The sequence below is a fragment of the Anarhichas minor genome, unplaced genomic scaffold, assembly GCF_050575085.1.
Source record: "Anarhichas minor isolate MPS153535 unplaced genomic scaffold, ASM5057508v1 ptg000024l, whole genome shotgun sequence".
Taxonomy (NCBI): Eukaryota; Metazoa; Chordata; class Actinopteri; order Perciformes; family Anarhichadidae; genus Anarhichas; species Anarhichas minor.
This window is the reverse complement of record NW_027466470.1, coordinates 14,568,087-14,588,801: the sequence shown is the minus strand read 5'-3', so window position 1 is coordinate 14,588,801 and position 20,715 is coordinate 14,568,087. Positions and strand designations below refer to the sequence as shown.

The following is a 20,715-nucleotide window of genomic DNA, read 5'->3' as shown; positions in this document are numbered from 1 at the left end:
TAGGGAAGTAGAGCTTCTATAACGGCGGCATGGCTTCAGTTCTTACGTCCAAGTCAGTGGTCAGTGTTGTGGAGCAGCTCAATCCAACGTGTGCATGTCTGTGTTACTAGTGCATGTCAGAAGGATAAGGGTGGGGCTAAGAGGAACAGTCTTTTTAAAACCATAACAGATGATTACAGTTCAAATGATAGTTCACTCCATCACCCACTTCAAGGAGGGCCTCACGCCGAGGCCAAAATCCACATACACAGCGTTTCATGGTGTAAATCCCACCAGAAGAAAACTAGTTTCTAAACATCTGACTCATGTCCCTCGGCCTGAGACCGTTTTTGACATTTGTCTGAGAGTGAACCATCACTTAAACATGGCTTCCACAGTTTATCATGGAGCTAGCAGTGCAGCCTCCCTCTCTCTGTGCTTTCCTACCTGTTCCACCTCCTGTTAGCAGCCTTATTGTTTGAATAGCTAATGCTTGCTCACATTGCATTTAGGAAATACGAAGTAAAGCTTCCAGATGAAATACACTGAATATATGAATGCTTGTTAGCCAGTAGCTCCAGTAGGCACCATGCTCCTGCTTGTCTAGTACTTGTGTCAGACTGCTGCTTGCTTGCTACTGATGATATGATGATACTGTTGTTGTACACACAAGGATGTTCTGATGCTGTTTATATGATGTCCTCTAACGTATGTACCTTTTTTGTTTTCTTTCCCGTTTTTGCCTCTTTCCAACACACCTTCTCTCTTTCTTTCTCTCTCTCTCTCTCTCTCTCTCTCTGTTTTTTTTTTTTTTTCTTTCTCACTGGCCACCCTCCGTCTGGCTGGGCAGGGCATCGCCCCTAGTATCATGGCTCCCATGCCCAAGCGGGTAGCCCTGGAGAAGGCCAACGGGGCCTCTGCCATGTTTAACACCAGCATGCTCCAGTACCAACAGGCCCTGGCCAGCATGCAGTTTCAGCAGCAGGCTGCTTTCCTCCCATCAGGTATGGCTTCCAAAGCAACCACCACCACCACCAGTGCTTTGACCGCCCAGAGGATGCCTGGATCAGTCTAACCCGGCTCCCTGCTTGTCTGGGGGATGGGCAAAGTGGTAGATTGCGGGACAGAGCAGCTTGTTTGGGGACAACTTGTTTTTGTCCTCAGATAGAGGGAACTTACAAAGATTATCAGACACATAACTTTAACAGCTCTAGATGTCATTCCAGGCTTGTGAGGGTCAAACGTTTGAGTTGAAAGTCTAAGAATGCTTCGACAGATTTGTGCACTATGCTTTGTATGGCGTTGCATGGCCACTAGTTGTTAAGAGTTGGTTAGAATGCCTCTCTGCCTCCTAATCGCTTTAATAAAACAGCACATAGAGTAGTACACGCAGGCTGCATGAGGAAGGCATGGATGTTCGTAAGAACAAGGACAGAACGTTGTTACGAGTTTAGAGAAGTGTCCGTGGTGTGATTACCCATATGGTGATGGGGAACCATTGCTGGGGGCTTGGGCTTGGGCTCTGATCAGCGGGGCTGGGCGGGTCGGTTAATGGCAACAAAGGTCCGGCTTCTGTACACAGCCGCTGTTCTCCTCACTTCTGTCTCGAGCGTGTATGTGATGTTTAATACTCGATAGTCACGAATCATAACCGCACTATCACTCTTGTGGTATTACACATTCATATGCAGTGCACTTCAGACAAAAGTTAAGACTTACGATTGCATTTTGATGAGCAGATATGAGTTCAGCACTTCGCCTTTTTTCCAATCACTGATGACTGTGTCCAAGGGATATTAACCTTTTCTCCCCCACCTTATCTCTCCCCTCACTCTAACGAACCATGTGATGGGCTGTTTTGATTTCTCTTCCCTATCCAATCCACTTCCTGTTGCACTGCATGATGGGCAGGCTCAATATTGTGCATGACACCTTCAGCCAGCATTGGTAGGTTCCAGCTTTCCTTCTTCAGTTGTCTGTAACCTCGTGTCTGTGACTCGCACGTCATCAAAAATTGAGCCATGCTCTGAAATTGACTGTATTATAACGACTTTGGGATTTTTAAAAGGAGATTTTGGTGACCTGAGAGTCACTGTTTTGGTTGCGTGATTTGAAGCATAAGCAAGAGTCCTCCACATAAGGAAAGACACACTTTTTGTGGCATTTAAATGTTATTTATTACCTGTATGACAGTTGTTGTTCACAATCATTTTAACTGAACTTTATTTTGTTATAATTCTCTGTGCACCTACTATATCTTGCTTGACCACTGTGGTCCTCATGCTCGCTCTAAACTTGGCTTTTGGCTTGTCTAACCTGACACCTATTGAAACTTAAAAAAAAAAAAAAGATTTCGAAAACTGGATGGAGTTTAATTATGACCTTCTCCCTTATCTCCTCTGCCTTAAAGACTCATGTGACTTTATTTATGTTGGTGTTTACCAGGAGAGTAACGTATTGGTCATTTGATCACTAACAATACACGCAAATGTGGAAGTGAGTGACTGCAGCCACACTGCGTCACGTCAAGTTCTCAAATCACAAGACGTCTTATCAGAGGGAAGAAAGGGAACCAGTTAAACCCAATCCCTCTCTGACTCCCCCGCTCTCCTTCTCCTTCCCTCATTTGCCTGGTATGTATGTGGCCACACTGCTCCTCTGTGTATTTTTGCTTACATGATTTTCCCTCCCAAAAAAGTTCCCATGATGCACGGTGGTAATCCAGCCAGTGTGTCTGCAGCCAACGCATCTGCCACAAACCCCTTCGCAACTGCCACCAATCAGGTTTGCACCTCTACTGCCCCTCTCTCTCTCTCTCTGTCTCTCTCTCTCTCTCTCTCTCTCTGTCTGTCTGTCTGTCTGTCTGTCTGTCTGTCTGTCTGTCTGTCTGTCTGTCTCTCTCTCTCTCTCTCTCTCTCTCTCTCTCTCATCTCTCATCTCTCACTCTCTCATCTCTGTCTTTCAATGCACATGGACGACCCGGGGATGCTTGTGTCTTACAGCCGGGGGTGGGTTGGGTAAAAGGCGGTACTCCCTCTTGTTGGCCTACACTAGAGTCCAACACGTGTACACATATCATACTGTGATACTTTGAACTAACCACAATATCTACACGTTTCTTTAAACGATCTGTATTTCTGGAAAAATATACTGTATTGTATTTAATGTTTGTCCTTGTTGTAACCTCGATTTTTGTCCTTTCCCATTTTGAGGACTCTTCCTTATCAAAGTTGACTACCAACGAATACATGCAATTGGTATGTATGAGGTCGTTTTATTAAATGTATTAGAGCCATTCGCACAGCCTGTGCAAAAGTCTCTATCTGTGCCCTTTGGTGCTTGTTTCTTTTTTTTTTTTTTTGCTTTTTTCGCTGCTGGTTCCAGCTTGTAAAGCAAAGCTTTACCATGTTCCTCGTGTTCATTAAAAGCTGGATATATTCATGATTAAAGTTATAAACACAGTGCATCTGGTCCTACAGTAAAGCTACTGTGATGCCAATATCAAATACACTAAACTAAACTAAGTCAGAAAAGTCCTAAAACCAGTCTGTAAGAGAAAATGTAGGATGAGTCATCATGTTACCAGTCTTGATCCAGGACCATTTCACTGCACTTACTTGGGGTGTGCCGGTCAACAACATGGAGGACTTAGATTTGCATGGGGAAGCTACCTCACTGACAGAATCCCCCCCCCCCCCCCCCCCCCCTCCCTCCCTGCTGTCCACAGGTGTCTGTTGATTCATGATGTCATAACCAAAACTCTTGCCAATTTTTTATTTTTTTTCTATTTTGTGATCTTCATCCATTTTCAGTAATGACGTCGTCTTAAGAGGATGTGGTTAAAATGTGTTGATGTGTGTTTGTGTTGTCAGCCAACGTTTGGGATGCTCCATTTGATCTGTTTTCTCTGGGTTTTTTTTATCCCCAGATTCCAATAATATCTGCAGATCATCTGAGTAGTCACAAGTACCTGACTCAAATGTAGTTCCTCTCAAGAACAGTGAGTTCCTATTTCCTATTCTCTCTATTCATCACAACGTGTGTTAGTTTTGGCTGCACGTAGTCTTCAACCTTCTGCCTCTTTCAGTAGCAAAACTCGCAAAAAACTATTTTATTCAAGTACAATCCGTCGTGTCTTCCAGATCAAATGAATGTGTGCTGGCACCGTCCAAGCCAAAAGAGTTCAGCCTTTATGTACATAACCTTCAGAATGTCACGCAACGGAGACGAGGAGGGTCTGCCATCTCTTAGCCGCTCCACGACGATGGTCTCATCACATGTGTAAACATCAAAGGTGCAACACGTGGTCTGTGCCATCCTCCCACATAGCAACGTCAAGAAGAATGTGTTGTCAAATTCCAAAAAGTCCAGCTGAGAGAAGAGGACATCTTGGTGCCGGGGTCAGTGTGTGTCTCTCTCCCTCTGTGGGAACAGTTCACATCACACCTCCGTGTCTGACTAAATCATATCACTCAATTTGTTCTAATTATCATCATTACCGCATGCACGGAAGGTCAAGAGCCCGGTTGCATAACAGCAACATCCAGTGCTGGTACGTCAGTCGACCAAGATTTTTCCTTCCTTTTTTTTTTTTTTTTTTTTTTAATTTGTTCTGCTTTATGATTATGTTTTAATTGACAGCCATATTTCATAGTTTACAAGTCTGATGCAAACACGCAGCTTGAATTTAATTGGAAATCTGAACAATGATTTTAACAGGAATTTTTATTGGCCAAAAGAATTGGGCATGTACAGTGTTGTGTTTTTACGGCTACTAGTGAAACTAGTGCTGAAATGAGCGTCTTGGACGTATGAATGTTCTGGGTAAACCAACAGACCTGTGCACCTTGAAAGCACAGCCAGGCTATAGCTTTTCTCACCTCGTCATGTGCCATCAAGGCCATACAGCTAAAACCAGAGTGTTATCTCAGCAGTGTTATTTGTTTACTGAAGGTAAAAGTTTTGTATGGCTCTTTTTGTATTGTTTTGTTTTCAGAATCTCCATTGTGGGTGTTTTTATTTTTTTTTTCTACTTTTCATTTCTCTAATTAATCAGTTTTAGAAGTGGGGTTCTCGCCAAAATATTTGGTTTTAATTTTGATGGTTTTTTTTCTTTTAAAATGAAATTGGAGGGTTTTTCTAAAGTTTGTCGTACCTCTTTTCATAGACTAGTGTTTCTTTTGTTGGGATTAAGTTGTTGCTCAAGTCCCTTGACTATAAAGTGTGGTGAAGTAGGGGGTGTGGCTTCAGTTGACACCGTGTTACCTTGTTCTCCCTCGTTTTAAAGAGGAGCTACTCTAAAAACTGTGCCTCCAAGAAGCACTGTTGAGCCATTGATGGGGATTCAAAACAACAGACCTGGAGGTCTATTAGGTCATTTAAACCGCATGTGCACTTGAATCTGTCCGGTCACCCTGTTTTTAATTTCACATCTCATCCTATGTGGACTTTCGCTTTTGAGGAAAAGCAGCATATTGTGTGTTTGTATTTCCAAGCAACACGCGAAGGTTCTCGTTCACTTGTAGATCTGACTACACAAACCAAAGCACACTTTTTTCTCTCAATCATATTCACAAATGGTTACAGAAGCATCTCTCAAGAGGCTTAAATTAAGGGAAAAAATGTTTTATCATCCTCCATTCATCGTGGATTCTATGATCACATCTCGTTTGTGTTTTCACAGAGGTGTGTAGTGTGTCTTTACCGATTGTAATGTACCTAACGAAGCCTTAGATTACAGTTAATGGGTCCCGGCCCAATCAAATGTACTTTCAATCACCGTGCAGGTAAAGAACACCAATGATGTTTTATAGTTCTGTCACGTGGCGCTTATGATCTCTTCTTTTTGTTCTTTCTCTCTGTGTGACAGTAACAATTACTCTCTTAAATTTCATTGAACTTCTGTGTTATGTACTACTTAAGGATTTGAATCTATTTGAGGTATGTAGTTGTAGAGTTTTCTTCTTTTCTTTTCTTTTGCCTTACTATATATTACTTGACGACATTGATATAGCCGTAGTAGATTTTGAGGTAGTATGACATTCATAACTTTTTCAAACCATATAATGGATAATGTGTTGAGTCAGTTTTAAATATTCACTTCATTCATAGAGCTGGATGTCTTTTTCTTTTTCAGATGATGTTACATTGTCAGTTCATTTTGTGGATGAAAGACTTTTTTGATACAAGGAATGAGATCAGTTGATTTGCTGCCACTGCAGACGAAAAAACAACAACTAATGTTTTAACCAACTTAAATTTTCCTTGTAACATGTCAAGATCATGTTTGAAAATATATTGTATTGAAATATAGATTGTCCATGTTTTAGAGTAAAACTTATTTTCTACTGTATCCATTTAAAAAAAAAAAAGAAAAAAAAAAAAGATATGTACTTTTGTTTGAATATTTCTTAAGTTTGCCCTGAATGTCAGGCCAAAACGAGCAGCGAGGTTGACGGGTCTTTGGATGTGTGTTGGGTCGTGAGATTGGCAGCGAGAAAGCAAAGACTTTCCCAGACCGGAGAGGTCGGAAATGCTGCAGATGATGAGTTCTAACCTAAGGGACGAAGGTTGACTTTTTGCACTTCTGTATATAGTCAAATGAACAGAGAAAAAAAATGTGTATCATATTGAGATATTATTTTGAATAAAAAAAAAAGATCTATAATTATAAGGAATTTTGTTAGATTAATTTAAATTCTTGAATTAGAAGACCAGCTAAAAAAAAAAAAAGCAATTGCTTGCAAAGAAGGGCACTAGTTTCTTGGCCAATGCATTCAGAGAAAGCTATGCGCTTTTTGTCTTATTTTATCAGTAGTAGTGCCAGGAAATGTCGAAGGGGAATAGATACCCCCGCGTCATGCTTACTCCACCCCTCCTGTGGGATGACATATCCAATAATATCCATATATCAGTTGTTAGACTTGGTCATGCAGTATTGCTGCTCCCATGGCACAGTTGATACATTAAACTTTCAAAATGTGTACTCTATTCTAATTTGATTTGACTGCATGTAAAGGTAAAAACATGTAAACGCAAATAAAACGCATAGTTATGTAAAGAAAGATAACTCATTCAGATTACAGAATACATAGCAATATGTTGTGGGGGGGTTACACATACAGTAGATAACATCTACAGCGGGGAGAAATAATACTTCAAAAACAAGTCATCTTACTCTTGTGTGATAACAATATTTTCCATGCAAACGTGTTATTTAAAGAATGATCAAAAATATTAGCACTCATCCACCCCCAGATACTTTCTCATAGCCATATAATGACAGTCGACACTGACTCACGGGAAGCTCTTCCTGCTATCACAGCTGTGCACTCAGCAGGCGAAGGCTCGCCGCACCAAATGCGTATTTGGAAAATTAGTCTTTGAAATGAATGTACCAGTCGACCGGTCGCCGTGCTTCTGGCCGGAGGCTGCTGTGTTTAGTTGCTACAGAACCAAAGCACCATTTTCTCCAGTCTGCTGGCTGGAGCCATGGTTTCTCTTCCCTGCTGGGGGCACATGTATGCTTTGACTGCTTTTTACTTGTAAGTGCAACCATCGATTATGTATTTGCTAACAGTTGCCACACAATAATGTACTATTCTGTCTTCAGATTTGTTGATGCACATTTTATTGTTGCCATAATTGACTCGAAAATCTGAAATCTGAATAAAACAATATTTGATTTGCTCATGCAACAGGTGTGTGGTCACTGCCTCTGTGTGTGCTGGGTGTTTCAGATCTTTGCATCCAACTTGATATTTAATAACCAATCAATATGTGTTTATTTCCCACTACATTTTGGCAGCTCATATGTGAGGGGGAGAATGTAGGAGAGCGTATTCGTCATTGTTTCTGAACTTCAACCTTGAGGGTTCAATGTCAGCGAGACTGGAGCAGCTCCACAGAGACCGATATTATTATTAATTAAATTGATCTTGCTGCAGGGCAATCTTCATGACAATGTGTGGTGTATCTGGGTCAGAAGTGGGTCCTATTCCATCAGGGGTCTTATTTCTATCTTTCGGAGAGAGGGTAGCCTGTAGGGTTCAGACAGAATAGGTTTCTTATTCTTACAGTGAGGCGTGTTTGCCAGATGTGAACAAAGGAAGTCGCACCTCCAAAATTCAAAACACCGCAACCTGCGTTCACTCCCAAATCTAATGACAAGAAAAACTAAATCTTTCTCTGCTTTTATCTTCATAATCTCTTCAATCTATAACTCAACCTCTCTGTTACACTAACGTAGCATTGGTCGGGCTTCTTATCCTCATTATGTTGTCATGGAGTATGTTAGCAGGATATCATGTTGCCATGTGTCGTCTATCAGATCTGATGATATCGGATTATCACAACGGATTATGCACAATAAACGATAAAAAAAACTCATGGTTCCTGCTGTAGAATTGAGTAATCTGATTAGATTCATTCACACAGCATTGTATTTAATCATTGTCAAATACTGCTATGAAAACACATCTGTCTAAGAATAAATAAACATTAAGAATCTAAATATATTATTCTAACATGAAAAATAAAAACAACTGTCCATGTCAGTAGTGGAATGCAGCTAATTACATTTATTCAAGTGTTTGAGGTACTTGAGTATTTCTATTTCATGCTACTTTATAATTATTTTTCACAACATTTCAGAGGGAAATGTTGTACTTTTTACTACTTGATATTTATTTTATCTTTACTGACTGAGATTTGACATGAAAATATATATTGTTTACTACTTTTGATACTTTTACTTACGGACATTTTCAATGCTGGTTTTGTAATAGAGTACTTTTTATGTTGCAATATTGCTGCTTTTACTCAAGTACAGGAAGTGGTGATAGTTAAGTACGCATAGCCAAGTGTTGTGCTTGAGTACAATTTTAAGGTACTTAAGGGCCTCATTTGAGTATTTCCATTGTATGCTTCTTTATACCTCTACTCCACCACATTTTGGAAGCCGATATTGTATTTTAATTACTGTTGTCATTTCTAGTTACTTTGCACATTTAAATTATGAATACAAAATATAAATCAACAAATGAGTTATTATATATTACAATAGGTTAAACTACCCAGCAGAAAGTAAAGTAATTAAAAAAATTAGCTGCAATATTATAGTAGTGTTTACACAAGAATATATATATTAATATTATAAATATATGATTGGGACATTCTGCATAATACTTTTACATTTGGTAGCCCACTTTTCAGTATATTTTCACGCTAAAACTTTGGTACTTTTACTTGAGAAATATTTTAAATGTTTTTACTTTTATTTGTAGTATTTTCACGCAGTAATTAAAGATGTGAGTTCTTCCTCCACCACTGGCCCATGTGGTGAAGGTAAGTAAGATGATATATGTAAATTTGCTAATTAATGACCTCATTAGGATGCATTATCATGTATAATCATAATTACAGGGACAACGGCCAGCTCGAGAGCCTCTTGTTGAGAGCAATGACTGTGAGCATGCACGCGAGGGGCAGAGGTCACGCAGGCCGGGCCGCAGACACGCGCACGCGCCTGCAGTATCCGTCGGTTACCTGATGTCTCCGACTGAGTGGTTGTTTTTTTTTTTTCGGGGTGACGGCTCCTTTAAGAAAACGGAACTGAGTCTCGGCTTTTGACGCGCTCGAGGATGTGGGCAGGAAACGCCGCGCGAGAGGAGAGAAGCGATCACGCTTCCCAGCGCCGTCGTTGCACAATACGGTCGGACCAAATTGTCCTATAATCCTCCCCGCTAATGTCCAGGCGCGGTCGTTCTCCTCGGATCTGCGCTCCGCGGGCCGTCACAGAGCCGACTGGGAGGATTCCACGGCGTGGGGTTTGACTCCTAACCGAGCGAGAGGGCAGCCTTCCCTGCCTGCTCGATTTGAAAACATCGGGGCTGGTCAGCGGGTGGGAGAGAGAACAGGCTTCGTAGCTGGAAAAAAAAGGAGTTGTCTTGTCTATCTTACCCCCCCACGAGCCATGAGGGAGTACAAAGTGGTTGTGTTGGGGTCGGGTGGAGTCGGCAAATCCGCGCTGACGGTCCAGTTCGTGACGGGCTCCTTCATCGAGAAGTACGATCCCACGATAGAGGATTTCTACAGGAAGGAGATCGAGGTGGACTCGTCCCCGTCGGTGCTGGAGATCCTGGACACGGCGGGGACCGAGCAGTTCGCCTCGATGCGAGACCTGTACATCAAGAACGGCCAGGGCTTCATCCTGGTCTACAGCCTGGTGAACCAGCAGAGCTTCCAGGACATCAAGCCGATGAGAGACCAGATCATCCGGGTGAAGCGGTACGAGCGGGTGCCCATGATCCTGGTGGGCAACAAGGTGGACCTGGAGGGGGAGAGAGAGGTGTCTTCCGGGGAAGGCAAGGCGCTGGCCCAGGAGTGGACCTGCCCGTTTATGGAAACTTCTGCCAAAAATAAAGGCTCGGTCGACGAACTGTTTGCAGAAATTGTCCGACAGATGAACTATTCCACTGTTCCCAGTGGTGGCAACCAGTGCTGTTCATGTGTCCTGCTCTAAAAGAAACAACAACAACATACAGACACAAGTGCATCCGTGCTGAATTTGAGCTTCTTAACTTGTCCCTGCAGGCGTTTTGCATATCTATTCTCTCTCCTCACACTGTTGTCTTATTGTTGCACACAACACACAAATCGACGACGACAACAATCGATTATGTATTATAGTCTGGAAAAGTGTTTACATGACAAAGTACTTGAATGTTTTGGGATTTTTTTTATATAGCTTTGTATATGACACTTCTCTGGAAATGTGCCTCGATGGGAATGTCTTATTGTGAAACCTAAGAGACACTTGTTGTTTTTGTGTGGTTTTATTTCTTAAGTTGTACTGTTACATCTTCTAGGCCGGGGTCCATCTGTCTGGGGGAGTGGTGGGGGGGAGGGGGGTCACTTTGCACGTCACTTTTAAAGGGGGTATGCTTCTTTGGATTTGTCTACTTCTTCTTTTTTTTGCCTGAGAGCAGCAGACCTGAACGCGCTCTCAAACGCATCGATCACCACTCAAGCCTTGCACAGGTTACTCAAATAAGATCTCAATTTATTTCCCCCCAAAAAGGTCAGATGTGATCCAAGAGGCCGCAGATCGCCACCCACTCAAGATACTGTATTTTAAGCTGTGGACTTGTGTTAGGACTTTATATTCTAGTTTGTACCCCCCCCCCGAAGTGGATTTATCACGGAACTTGCACTTAGCTGACGGTGCCCCTCCTCAGTGTGCACAAATGAGGACCTTCAGTGCGTTGCTGTCGCTGCATGGGGAACAAACCCATGTCAAGTGCCTTCCCCAAGAAAACTCCTGTGACTGTGCCAACCGATGAGCCCTATACTTCTTCTTCTTCTTCTTCTTCTTCTTCTTCTTCTGCAGCGCGTCTTGATGGCAATCAGAACTTTTTAGCAGTTTCCAGTGAACAATCTACTTTTGTTTGGTGTCAAAGTGAAAAGAGGCTGAGCTTGTACCAGACCTGCTGTTTCAGGGTCCGGTTCAGGCCGTTTCTCGAGGTACTAGTCCAACAAGAACAACAGAGCAACTTTAACCTACTAGCATTACGGTTCGGTGAAAGGCAAGCCATGTTTGTCCGTTCTTATCTAGACTATTTTTCTTTTCTTAAAAGTGACATTTGTGACTTACGGTAATTGTTAATTCGCCATTTGGACAAAATCTTCTGCCGTCCTCCTGTCGGTTTGAAAGACTTGTAATACAAAAAGCATTTTACGTAACGCTGTGTACTGTGCTTGTCTCTGCTGATGACATAAAGAGTCTTCATTTTGGGGTGCTTTGAATGTGATTGTCCCTGTGAGTGGCCCATGAATTGATCAGCCAACAAATGTATTAACTGACAACTGATTAACAGTTAAAGTAATATATGAAGATAACAAAAAAAACATTTTCTAGTTCCAGCTTCACCAATGTCAAGATTTGCGGCTTTTCTCTGTTCATCGCCGTGAGCTCATATTGTCCAATACGTTTGAACATCATACAAAATATTGTGATTTAATTTAAAAACAACAAAGGTTAATCATAATTAGTTGCCTTTTCTTGGTATTTAGATATCATGAGGTGAAAGGCGTGGCACTAGAAGCCTTATTTGACACTTCTTTACAAAAATGAAAAAAAGTTGCAGGTTTTGAATGCTTACTGGATAGCCTTCAACACCTCGGTCCTGTTATTGAGTAAGTGATCGTGGCCCCTGCGCGTGAATAAGAAAAAAACCCTCTCTTCCCAGTTGTTTGGGTAGTGGGTTGGGTTTCCAGTAAGAGTGTTTTGCTCGGGGGGGGGGGGGGACTGTTTCCCCTCTTCCCGCCGCATGTTTTCTAGGCTGTGGATCGGAGGACAGAGGGGGCTTTTCTGTCAGCCACACATACCGTCGACTGGTATTTTGTAAAAAAACAAAAAAAAAAAAACGTTCCTCAGACCGGCCAATGAGCTGCTGCCTCGAGTGTCCCTCTAACCGCAGAGATTCAAGGTCAGATTACCAAATTCGATCTAGTGACATGCTCACATGTTCAGGTCCTGTGTGAAGAAAAGGTTCGCTTCAATGAGCCCAGCAATGCCTGCCTTGCTTTCATTAAAGATCTGTTTATTACTGCAGATTACTCCGGTTTTACCCAACACATGCTATCTATTTTCTTTCTATTTGATTGGGAAAATGTCTCCCCTTTAAAATGAATAAGACTTTTCAGCAGAAGTGCGTAGACACAGCAGGAGACGAACTTCCAGAGATATTAAGTAGCATGCAGATGGGAATCACACGTACAGCTCGTACTCAGACGTGTCGTCAAAAAAAGCAACAACCCTGCAAGATCGCTTTTATATTTTAGGACACAAAGGGAACAGACGGCACAAAAGAAGCTGCCAGATAAATGCGCAACCTGATTTAGTTGCTTAGCTACACATTTTTGATCCTAGCAAGTGGTCGAATGTGTTCACTTTGCTTCACAGATGTAAAATAATATGTAACTCAATGAGCAAACAGGACTACTGTCACTGCCTGTCAGTGGAAAGAACATTTTATCAACTAGTTGAGTACAATTTTGAGATTCTTGAACTTAACTTGAGTTTTTTTTTGTCATTTGTAGTTCTACTGCACTACATTTCAGAAGGACATATTGTACTTTCTACTCTTATTTCATTCATTTGACAGCTTCAGTAACTAGCTCTAGATCAAGACTTTACATAAAGAAAACATATAATCTACTTTTAGAGATTCATTTTCGGGTTGTTTATGAGTTGTTTACGATCGAAGAGAGGTTTTCCCTGTAAATTTCACAGATTGTTTTATTTAAACTTACTTTTAAAGGCTCAAAATTGTAGAAAACAAATACGAAACATATACGGATATATATATATCTATATATTTATATATCAGATGTTCAGTGCAAATGTGTACAACATGAATACAAATTTACACAGATTTATATTTTTGTTGTTAACTGAACTACAAATAGAGTGGTTAGAACTAACTCCACTTTAACTAGCTTAACTAACAGTTAAATACATTATACATTGATCAATTTTAACAATGTAATATGAATACTGATTCCAAAAGAAGATCCTGATGAAGCACTGTTATTTAAGAGGTTTGTAGTGGTTTTACTGAATGTTTTACAAAAGCAAAGTGCTGCTCATCTTACGGTTGTTGAAATAAAGTAGCTAATCGTATTTTGGCATTACTTCTATAACTGTATAGAAATAATATAGAAATATATACATGTATGTTACAAATACAGTTTTCAAGCTGCTCCTACGCCTTCGGAGCTGGAGCTTTGCCTAAAATCTGACACCATCTTGTGCTTACTGCAATATTACACAAACCTTCCTCCTGAATTTGAAAGATCTGCCTGTTCGGCTTAGTAGATGTGTAATACATGTGAGATAAAAGCAATCTTTCCTTTAGCATATATTAACCTGTTTTGTCTAAAGCTGCTATGTCTACAATCTGTGCTGCGTTAGCATTTCATTGCATGCAAACCTGTCGACCGCAGATTTACTGATACGTTCTTACTCTTTTAGTGTGTGGAGGAAAGGAAGGGTGGATGACAGAATGCTTCCTGTGTTGCGGCAACCTCACCTCAGATCAGTGCAATGGCTCCATGCGATGTGAGTTGAGCAAAAAGCCAGCAGGATCATGTGACACTAATTTACAGTAGTTGCCACGGCTGGTTCACTTTGAGCTTTTTGGACTCACGGCCTGAGAAAGAAATGGTAACATAGCAGCAAAAACACTGGCACATTCCAACTACTGCAGACGTCTCACCCTGAAGCGCCTTCTCACTTTCGAATATTGAAAAGCTTTCACGCCTTTAATATTGTTAAACCACATGAACTCAAACCAACGTGACAGCTGCCAGCATACACACTCAGTCTGACCCCAGCAGCAGGAATGGGTTCACCATGTGAGAAAAAGGGGAAGTAGGAAACTCTTCCTTCATCATATGTCCTGTGTGCAAAGCTTGACTTGGCTTTTGCAATAGAAGTTGCGCAACTGCAGAGGAGAGTCTACAGTAAGACGTCGTACGGGGACTAAAAGCTGAGATGGCATGTTGCCATTTCCTTGGTTAGCTTATAGTTCTCGTAGTTTATACTCACAGTGACGCAGACGGACTTTTGCTGGTAACCACATGGAAGGTCAAGTGAGGTCATGTGTTCACTCATACCCTTCCACTCTTTATCTTGTGCACTTTCTTTTAGAGGTTCAATCCAAAGACTTATACCCATCTCATGTCTGTCCCTCAAAGCAATAGCTCAATAGTACGCTTATTTGCCTGCTTGCTGAGCGTTAGTTGGAGTCCACCCAATGCGTCTGTCCGCTGCATATAAAGCTATAGCCAGCGCTAGGTTAGCTTAGCTTAGCACAAAGACTGGAAACAGGAAGGAAATGGCAGTGTGAATTTTTATTTTTAGACTTGAGTCACTTTATCAATAAAAACACCTTATAATGGCAAACATAATATCAATACATGTACAGTTCTCAATGTACACACTTATCACAGGGTTTGCTTTATCGTCAACACTTTTCTGGGATTGTAAGAGTTCAAATGAAAGGGAAAGTTAAGCTTACTTTCATCAGAAGCAACCACCAAACTCCCTTTTAACTTACAGAGGGAATAACAAATGACCAATGAAGGTGTTGTAGATATTGCCATAGATCCAGGTGTTTCGCCAGAGACTTATGTACACCTGTTCTCCCACTTCAAGCTGTAGAGTCATGCCATTGGTGGCTGTCTCGAAGCGTTGTCCATCTCTTGCATGGTTGAAAGCAACAACCATCCGCTCTCCGTTCTTCATCAGAGCCAGCTCCAATGGTCTGGCTGAATGATTACAGCCAGAGAAGCTGAAGTAATAGACTCCTTTGACTGGAGCAGTGAAAATACCTGGGGATGATCAACAGAGGGTTACACCTGTTGTCGTTTCCATTTCATCCAGAGTCAACGGCAGTATTTATTCACCAAATGAACATGTATATCTATGAATACACGTTGTTGTGGTACGTTTACCTGTTGCAGGGTTGTATGCGCCTGTGTTAAAGAAGACGCTCTTGTAGGTCAGTGTGAACTCAACGTTAAAAGGTCCGATATGTTCACTATAACCAAGAGATGCTCCAAACGCCACCCGTTTACCTTGAGAGGGTAGATGAAGTCATTATAATGTTTATTTTGTTTGAAGACAACTAAACCTGAAACAACCTGTAAAGAATAAATGATACATAGAGTAAACAAAGTCAGGATAAATGTTCTTACCTTGGACCTCTCTCCTCAGATCCTCGACTTGTTTCTCAGTGTTTTTCAGTTTGGACTCTAGTTCCCTTAAGATGACAACAAGTTGGCAGCAGTTTTTCTGGCTCCCGGTCAGGTCACATGAACAAATACCAGATGGCTCGATGTTTGGACTCTCTGTGCTGTTGCTCTCTCCTGCTCGGTGATCCAGCCGCTGCACCTCAGCTACACTAAGGTAGAAGAGGGATAAAGTCAACACAGCCACGGAGGTCTTCATCTTTCCCTTGCTTCTGCTTGTCTTGATCAGCTCTAACCACCATGCTTTATATACCACACGAAGAAGGAAATACCCTTGAATTTACCAGAACACCAAAGGCTGTTTTCTCCTGCTGAGTGGCCAGACCAAACAAACTCTAATCAAGAATATGATACTGTAACTAAGTGCTTTGACAGTCAAAGCGGCAAAACAAGGCAATAAAAACAACAGGAAGCTCAGTGAGACAGTTGGATACGTTAAAAATAAACTAAGAAATAAATGAAATAAAATAATAAAAGATAAAAATTAATGAAAAATATATATATATACACATACATACATACATACATACATACATACATACACACACATATATACATATACACATATACAGTTGCACTCAAAATGCTTCAACCCCCCCACTGCAAATCAGGTCCATCCGCAAAATACAAACCCCCGCCGCTCCCAATAAACAACCCAAACAAGGACAACCCAAATAGCTCAACACAACCTTTGGTCAACAGAACCATATATTTGTACTTATAGTCTTCTTTTTCCTTCACTTTAAAGATAAGGCTGGCTGGATATTTCAAAATGTTTGTTATTGTCAGCAATTCCCATGAAGAGACTTACATCAGCGAATAAGTCATGCTATTGACAACTATTGTCTTTGCAAACAAAGGCTGATTTCATTTATTCCTGTGGGCAATAGACCTCCATCATTGTCCAAAAACTGTAAATACACATTGAGCCACACTGTTGCACTGGGTGACTATGTTACGATGACTTTTGAGTCAATCCTGATGGTAAGCCAACTAGCATCTATGATCAATTATCAACAGGTTGTATCACCTTTGTTTGATTTGTACTGAATCAGAAATGTGTTTTTTACAGGGAGTGAAGTGCTGTAACTACTTGTGCTATTTCAGGATATTGGACATTCGACAGAGCCAAGCTAACTGTTTCCCCTTGTTTTCCCCAGTCTTCAAGCTATTCACTTCTGGCTCTAGATCTGTACTTAACACACAAGCTTGTCACCTAACTAAGAAGGCAAATAAGTGTTTTTCTTAAAATGTCAAAGAGTAAACGAGTGAAAAAGCAAACTGGGGATTTGCATTTGAATTCTTCATCAGTCTCAGCCCCATTGGTCTGGATGATGTAGTATGGCCAGAGAAGCTGAAGTAATAGACTCCTTTGAGGTGGAGCGGTGAAAGTACCAGGGGGTGATCAACAGAGGGTCACACCTGTTGTGCTTTCTAATTCATCCAGAGTCAACGGCAGTATTTATTCACCAAATGAACCCATAATACACATTATTATGGTAATATTACCTGTTTCAGGGTTGTATGCGCCTGTGTTTGAGTACACGTTCTTGTAGGTCAGTGTGATCTCAACGTTAAAAGGTCCATTGTTTCCAACGTTGCCGATAGATGCTCCAAACACCACCCGGTTACCTTGAGAGGTCACATGTTATTAATCAATAACTGTTTATCTTGATCAGCTCTCCTGACTATGCTTCGTGTGCCAGAAAAACATGTTTTCACTGAACTTTGGCATTTATCTTTTATAACTTCAATGGTGGCACTTTATGGCAGCCCTAATATAAGGTAGAACAGATAAAAAGAAGATGTATAATAATATAAGAGGATAAAAGAAAGATACGACAGTAAATGATTCAGGGAGATATGTGCTTCAAACAAACAGCAAAATGGTCATTTGATGATCTTTGAGGCTAAGAGAAGGCATTTGCACGTGATTGACCACAGTGGCTTCCACTTTGAGGGCCTGATTTTTCTAGCAGCGTTGCCTCGCTGCCTGCAGTAGTCAGATTGTGAACGTGTGAGTGACTCATATGGTCTTGGAGGGAACAGTGAAGAAAAGACCTCACATATCCAGGGACTGAAATAGACTAAATGCTCTGCGTGTGCCTCTCGCACTGAGTGGGAGGACACAGCAGACACACAGAGGTGCTCTCACATTCATCCAACGTCTCATGTTCATTTTCAGCCCATTTACCTGTACACTTAGGCCTGTGAATGAGTGATGTGTGTGCTGTGCATATTGGCATCCACTTCTATCCTCGTCATTTTTTTCTAAAAAGGCTGTGTGTTAGGCCTAAAATGCAGATGGGAAACTGAATGTTTCCTTGCACACACTGCTGCTGTATCGTCGATCCACAAGAGGGCAGGCAGGTACAAATGAGAACGAGAAAAGACGGGATGGAATCTGTAAACATATTGATGATGTTAATAATCACTTCAGGATTGTTTTAAATTGTAGATCTAAAGTGATGACATGCATACCGCAATAAATTAACCTCCTCAATTTAAAATCAACGGGCAAATCATAAATTATTTGAGTTAAAGTGTAATTTGTTTTCAGTCAAATGTAAGTGTTTGGAGGCAGGACTTAGAAAACAGTAGCATTCATCAGGATAGATTTATTGCTAATATTTAAATAAAGGAATAAAATAACTTCTTACCATCATCAATGCGGTTAAACACATACACTATTCCTCCTACTCAGTACTTTAACGATAAGCAAATGATAACATTCTGCCTGTGAGGCTTTCCAATTATCACTTCTTAATCAGTTGTTTGAAATGCTGACAAGACAAAGTACATGGCATTCTCCTCTAGTGTTTCCTGCCATTAAACCAAATGGTACCCATATCACTCTTGCTGAGCCATACTTAGGAATTTGGCTTGATAGCAAGTCCATCATTCAAGATTCAAACTTAACGTTATACTCAAAAATGTAAACTCAAACTGGGCTTTCTGTATGGAAAGAGTCTGGCCTTGTGTTGGTTTTGTAAGATGGATGTGTGATCCCTTACAAAAACAATGTGAAGAGGATATGATTTTAACCCATTTACTCGTGGTATCTTATGAAAGCAGAGATGTAAACCAAAGGTTGAACAGTTACAATCGGCGTCTTTGAGAGTAAGTGAAGGCATTTGCACGTGATTGACCACAGTGGCTTCCACCTCGAGGGTCCTTTTTCAAGCAGCGTTGCCTCGCTGCCTGCAGGAGTCACATTGTGAACGTGTGAGTGACTCATGACTCTATGGTCTTGGAGGGAACAGTGAAGAAAAGACCTCGCATATCCAGGCACTGAAATAGACGTAATGCTCTTTGTCTGCCTCTCACACTGAGTGGGAGGACACAGCAGACACACAGAGGTGCTCTCAGCTCCCCCGCATTCAGCAACATTCAGCAACAGCTTACCTTCATTTGCAGCCTATAAACTCGTACGCTTAGCCCTGTGAATGAGTGTGTGTGTGTGTGTGTGTGTGTTGCTGTTGGTGTGTGTGTGTGTGTGTGTGTGTGTGTGTGTGTGCGTGCGCGCACAAGCATCCACTTCCATTTCTATGATAGTTTCTGCACCGCCGTTTATTCTGTTTCTGGATGAGCCAAGTACAAAATGTACAAATGTAACTCACTCTTCAGACTTGATACTCTCTGAGAGAGTGTGATGGATATTTCCTTGGATCCGGCTGCTGTATCCTCTGTGTTCACAAGGGGGCAGGCAGGTACAACTGACAATGAGAGAAGAGGGCACTCGTATGTAACCTCATAAGTAAGATGTACTATATGTACATGCTCTTTATATTAATATATTTAAATTACCTCTACCACTCCCTCCCTCATTACTCAGCAATATCTATCCAAAGTTGCTAACATTAGTCACCATGAGTTACTGGTCATACCAGACCAAATAAACCTGTAGCAGCAAAACCCTTGAGCGTATTGAACTTTTGACAACTTGTATTTGAACGACTGAGCATTGATAAGGAAGGAATGTGTCATTTCTTCATTCAAAAGTGACACAGTCTCATTTGAATCTCCATGAAGGATCCTGGTATATTCACAAGGAACATCTTGTTCACATACTTGGTTGCCTTTCTGTTCATGTCATCATGTAATTATTTGCTTTAAGGAGAAGTAAACTAGATGGACCGGAGTTGCTCTCAGCTGCAACATGAATTGTCTGTAGGCCACATACAACAGATATATCAAGAACACACTTCTGACGAGTACGAGTTGGCAGAAATATCCCCCTGGCTTTGTCCGGCTTGCCTAACAGAGAAGCAGGCTTCGCTCGCCGGAGCCACCAGGGGCAAAAACAAAAGCTGCCTTTGTCTTTTAATCTGTCAATCATCTAAGAATAAAGTTGACATCACAGGTATGGCACACAGAGATGTTTCTGCCCTCTCTGCTATCTTATTAGAAGCTATTAGTATATTAATTGTATTTGTGTGCGTCTGTTTGTCTTTGCTTTGTGTGTACTTTGTTATACATCTGTGGAAATAGTGGCGGGGTATTACTCCTTTGTGGTCCCACGTGACCAGCATTGCGTTGTCCTTGCATATGGAGATGTTTTTAGGCCAACATTCTCTCCACAGGATGACTAAATATATTGAAAAGGATTAGCTAACTAAAGAAAGTGTCCCATCAGCCCTGTGGGAGACAAGGTTTATCCAAACATGTATCTCAGGGCAGCCTGCAGTGAGATCCCCGTGCCCAGGCAGAGAGGGGGGCCGAGGCTGGATCGCTGCCCCAGTTCCATCCAGCAGAGGCAGGGGGCAGGAACCAGGGTGCACCCCTCAAGCCCCATCAGCTGCCATACAGAAAGCTTCGAAGCCAGCAGACCTCGAGAGCAGCAGGGTTTGAAAGAGCTATTCCGTGTGCATTTTGTCCAAGCATCCGTCCAACCTAGAGCCGGCATGGTGTACAGGTAGG

At 41.5% G+C, this 20,715-nt stretch overlaps 3 protein-coding genes across 31 annotated transcripts in view; all 3 read left to right on the top strand.

The window, feature by feature from the left end:
• LOC142956189 (muscleblind-like protein 1) overlaps positions 1–7,676 on the top strand; it is a 36,268-nt gene extending 28,592 nt beyond the window's left edge. For 17 of the 28 annotated variants that reach the window (XM_076097616.1, XM_076097614.1, XM_076097597.1 and 14 more), the window contains 6 exons: positions 830–983; positions 1,891–1,926; positions 2,678–2,763; positions 3,192–3,236; positions 3,908–3,979; positions 4,122–7,676. In XM_076097616.1, the coding sequence (XP_075953731.1) occupies positions 830–983; positions 1,891–1,926; positions 2,678–2,763; positions 3,192–3,236; positions 3,908–3,964 (378 nt within the window). In that variant the 3' untranslated portion in view covers positions 3,965–3,979; positions 4,122–7,676. The remainder of the gene's footprint in view (positions 1–829; positions 984–1,890; positions 1,927–2,677; positions 2,764–3,191; positions 3,237–3,907; positions 3,980–4,121) is intronic. The other 11 variants (XM_076097598.1, XM_076097606.1, XM_076097604.1 and 8 more) reach the window with 4 other exon arrangements.
• A 136-nt stretch (positions 7,677–7,812) lies between these two features.
• Positions 7,813–11,789, top strand: LOC142956193 (ras-related protein Rap-2b-like). The gene is made up of 2 exons (XM_076097625.1): positions 7,813–9,324; positions 9,403–11,789. The coding sequence occupies exon 2, from the start codon at positions 9,953–9,955 to the stop codon at positions 10,499–10,501; it is 549 nt and encodes a 182-aa protein (XP_075953740.1). The 5' UTR covers positions 7,813–9,324; positions 9,403–9,952; the 3' UTR covers positions 10,502–11,789.
• Positions 11,790–11,940: 151 nt separating this feature from the next.
• Positions 11,941–20,715, top strand: part of kcnab1b (potassium voltage-gated channel subfamily A regulatory beta subunit 1b) — a 41,475-nt gene continuing 32,700 nt past the window's right edge. For both annotated transcript variants that reach the window (XM_076097622.1, XM_076097620.1), the window contains exon 1: positions 11,941–20,710. The gene's annotated coding sequence lies outside the window, so the exon portion shown is untranslated. The remainder of the gene's footprint in view (positions 20,711–20,715) is intronic.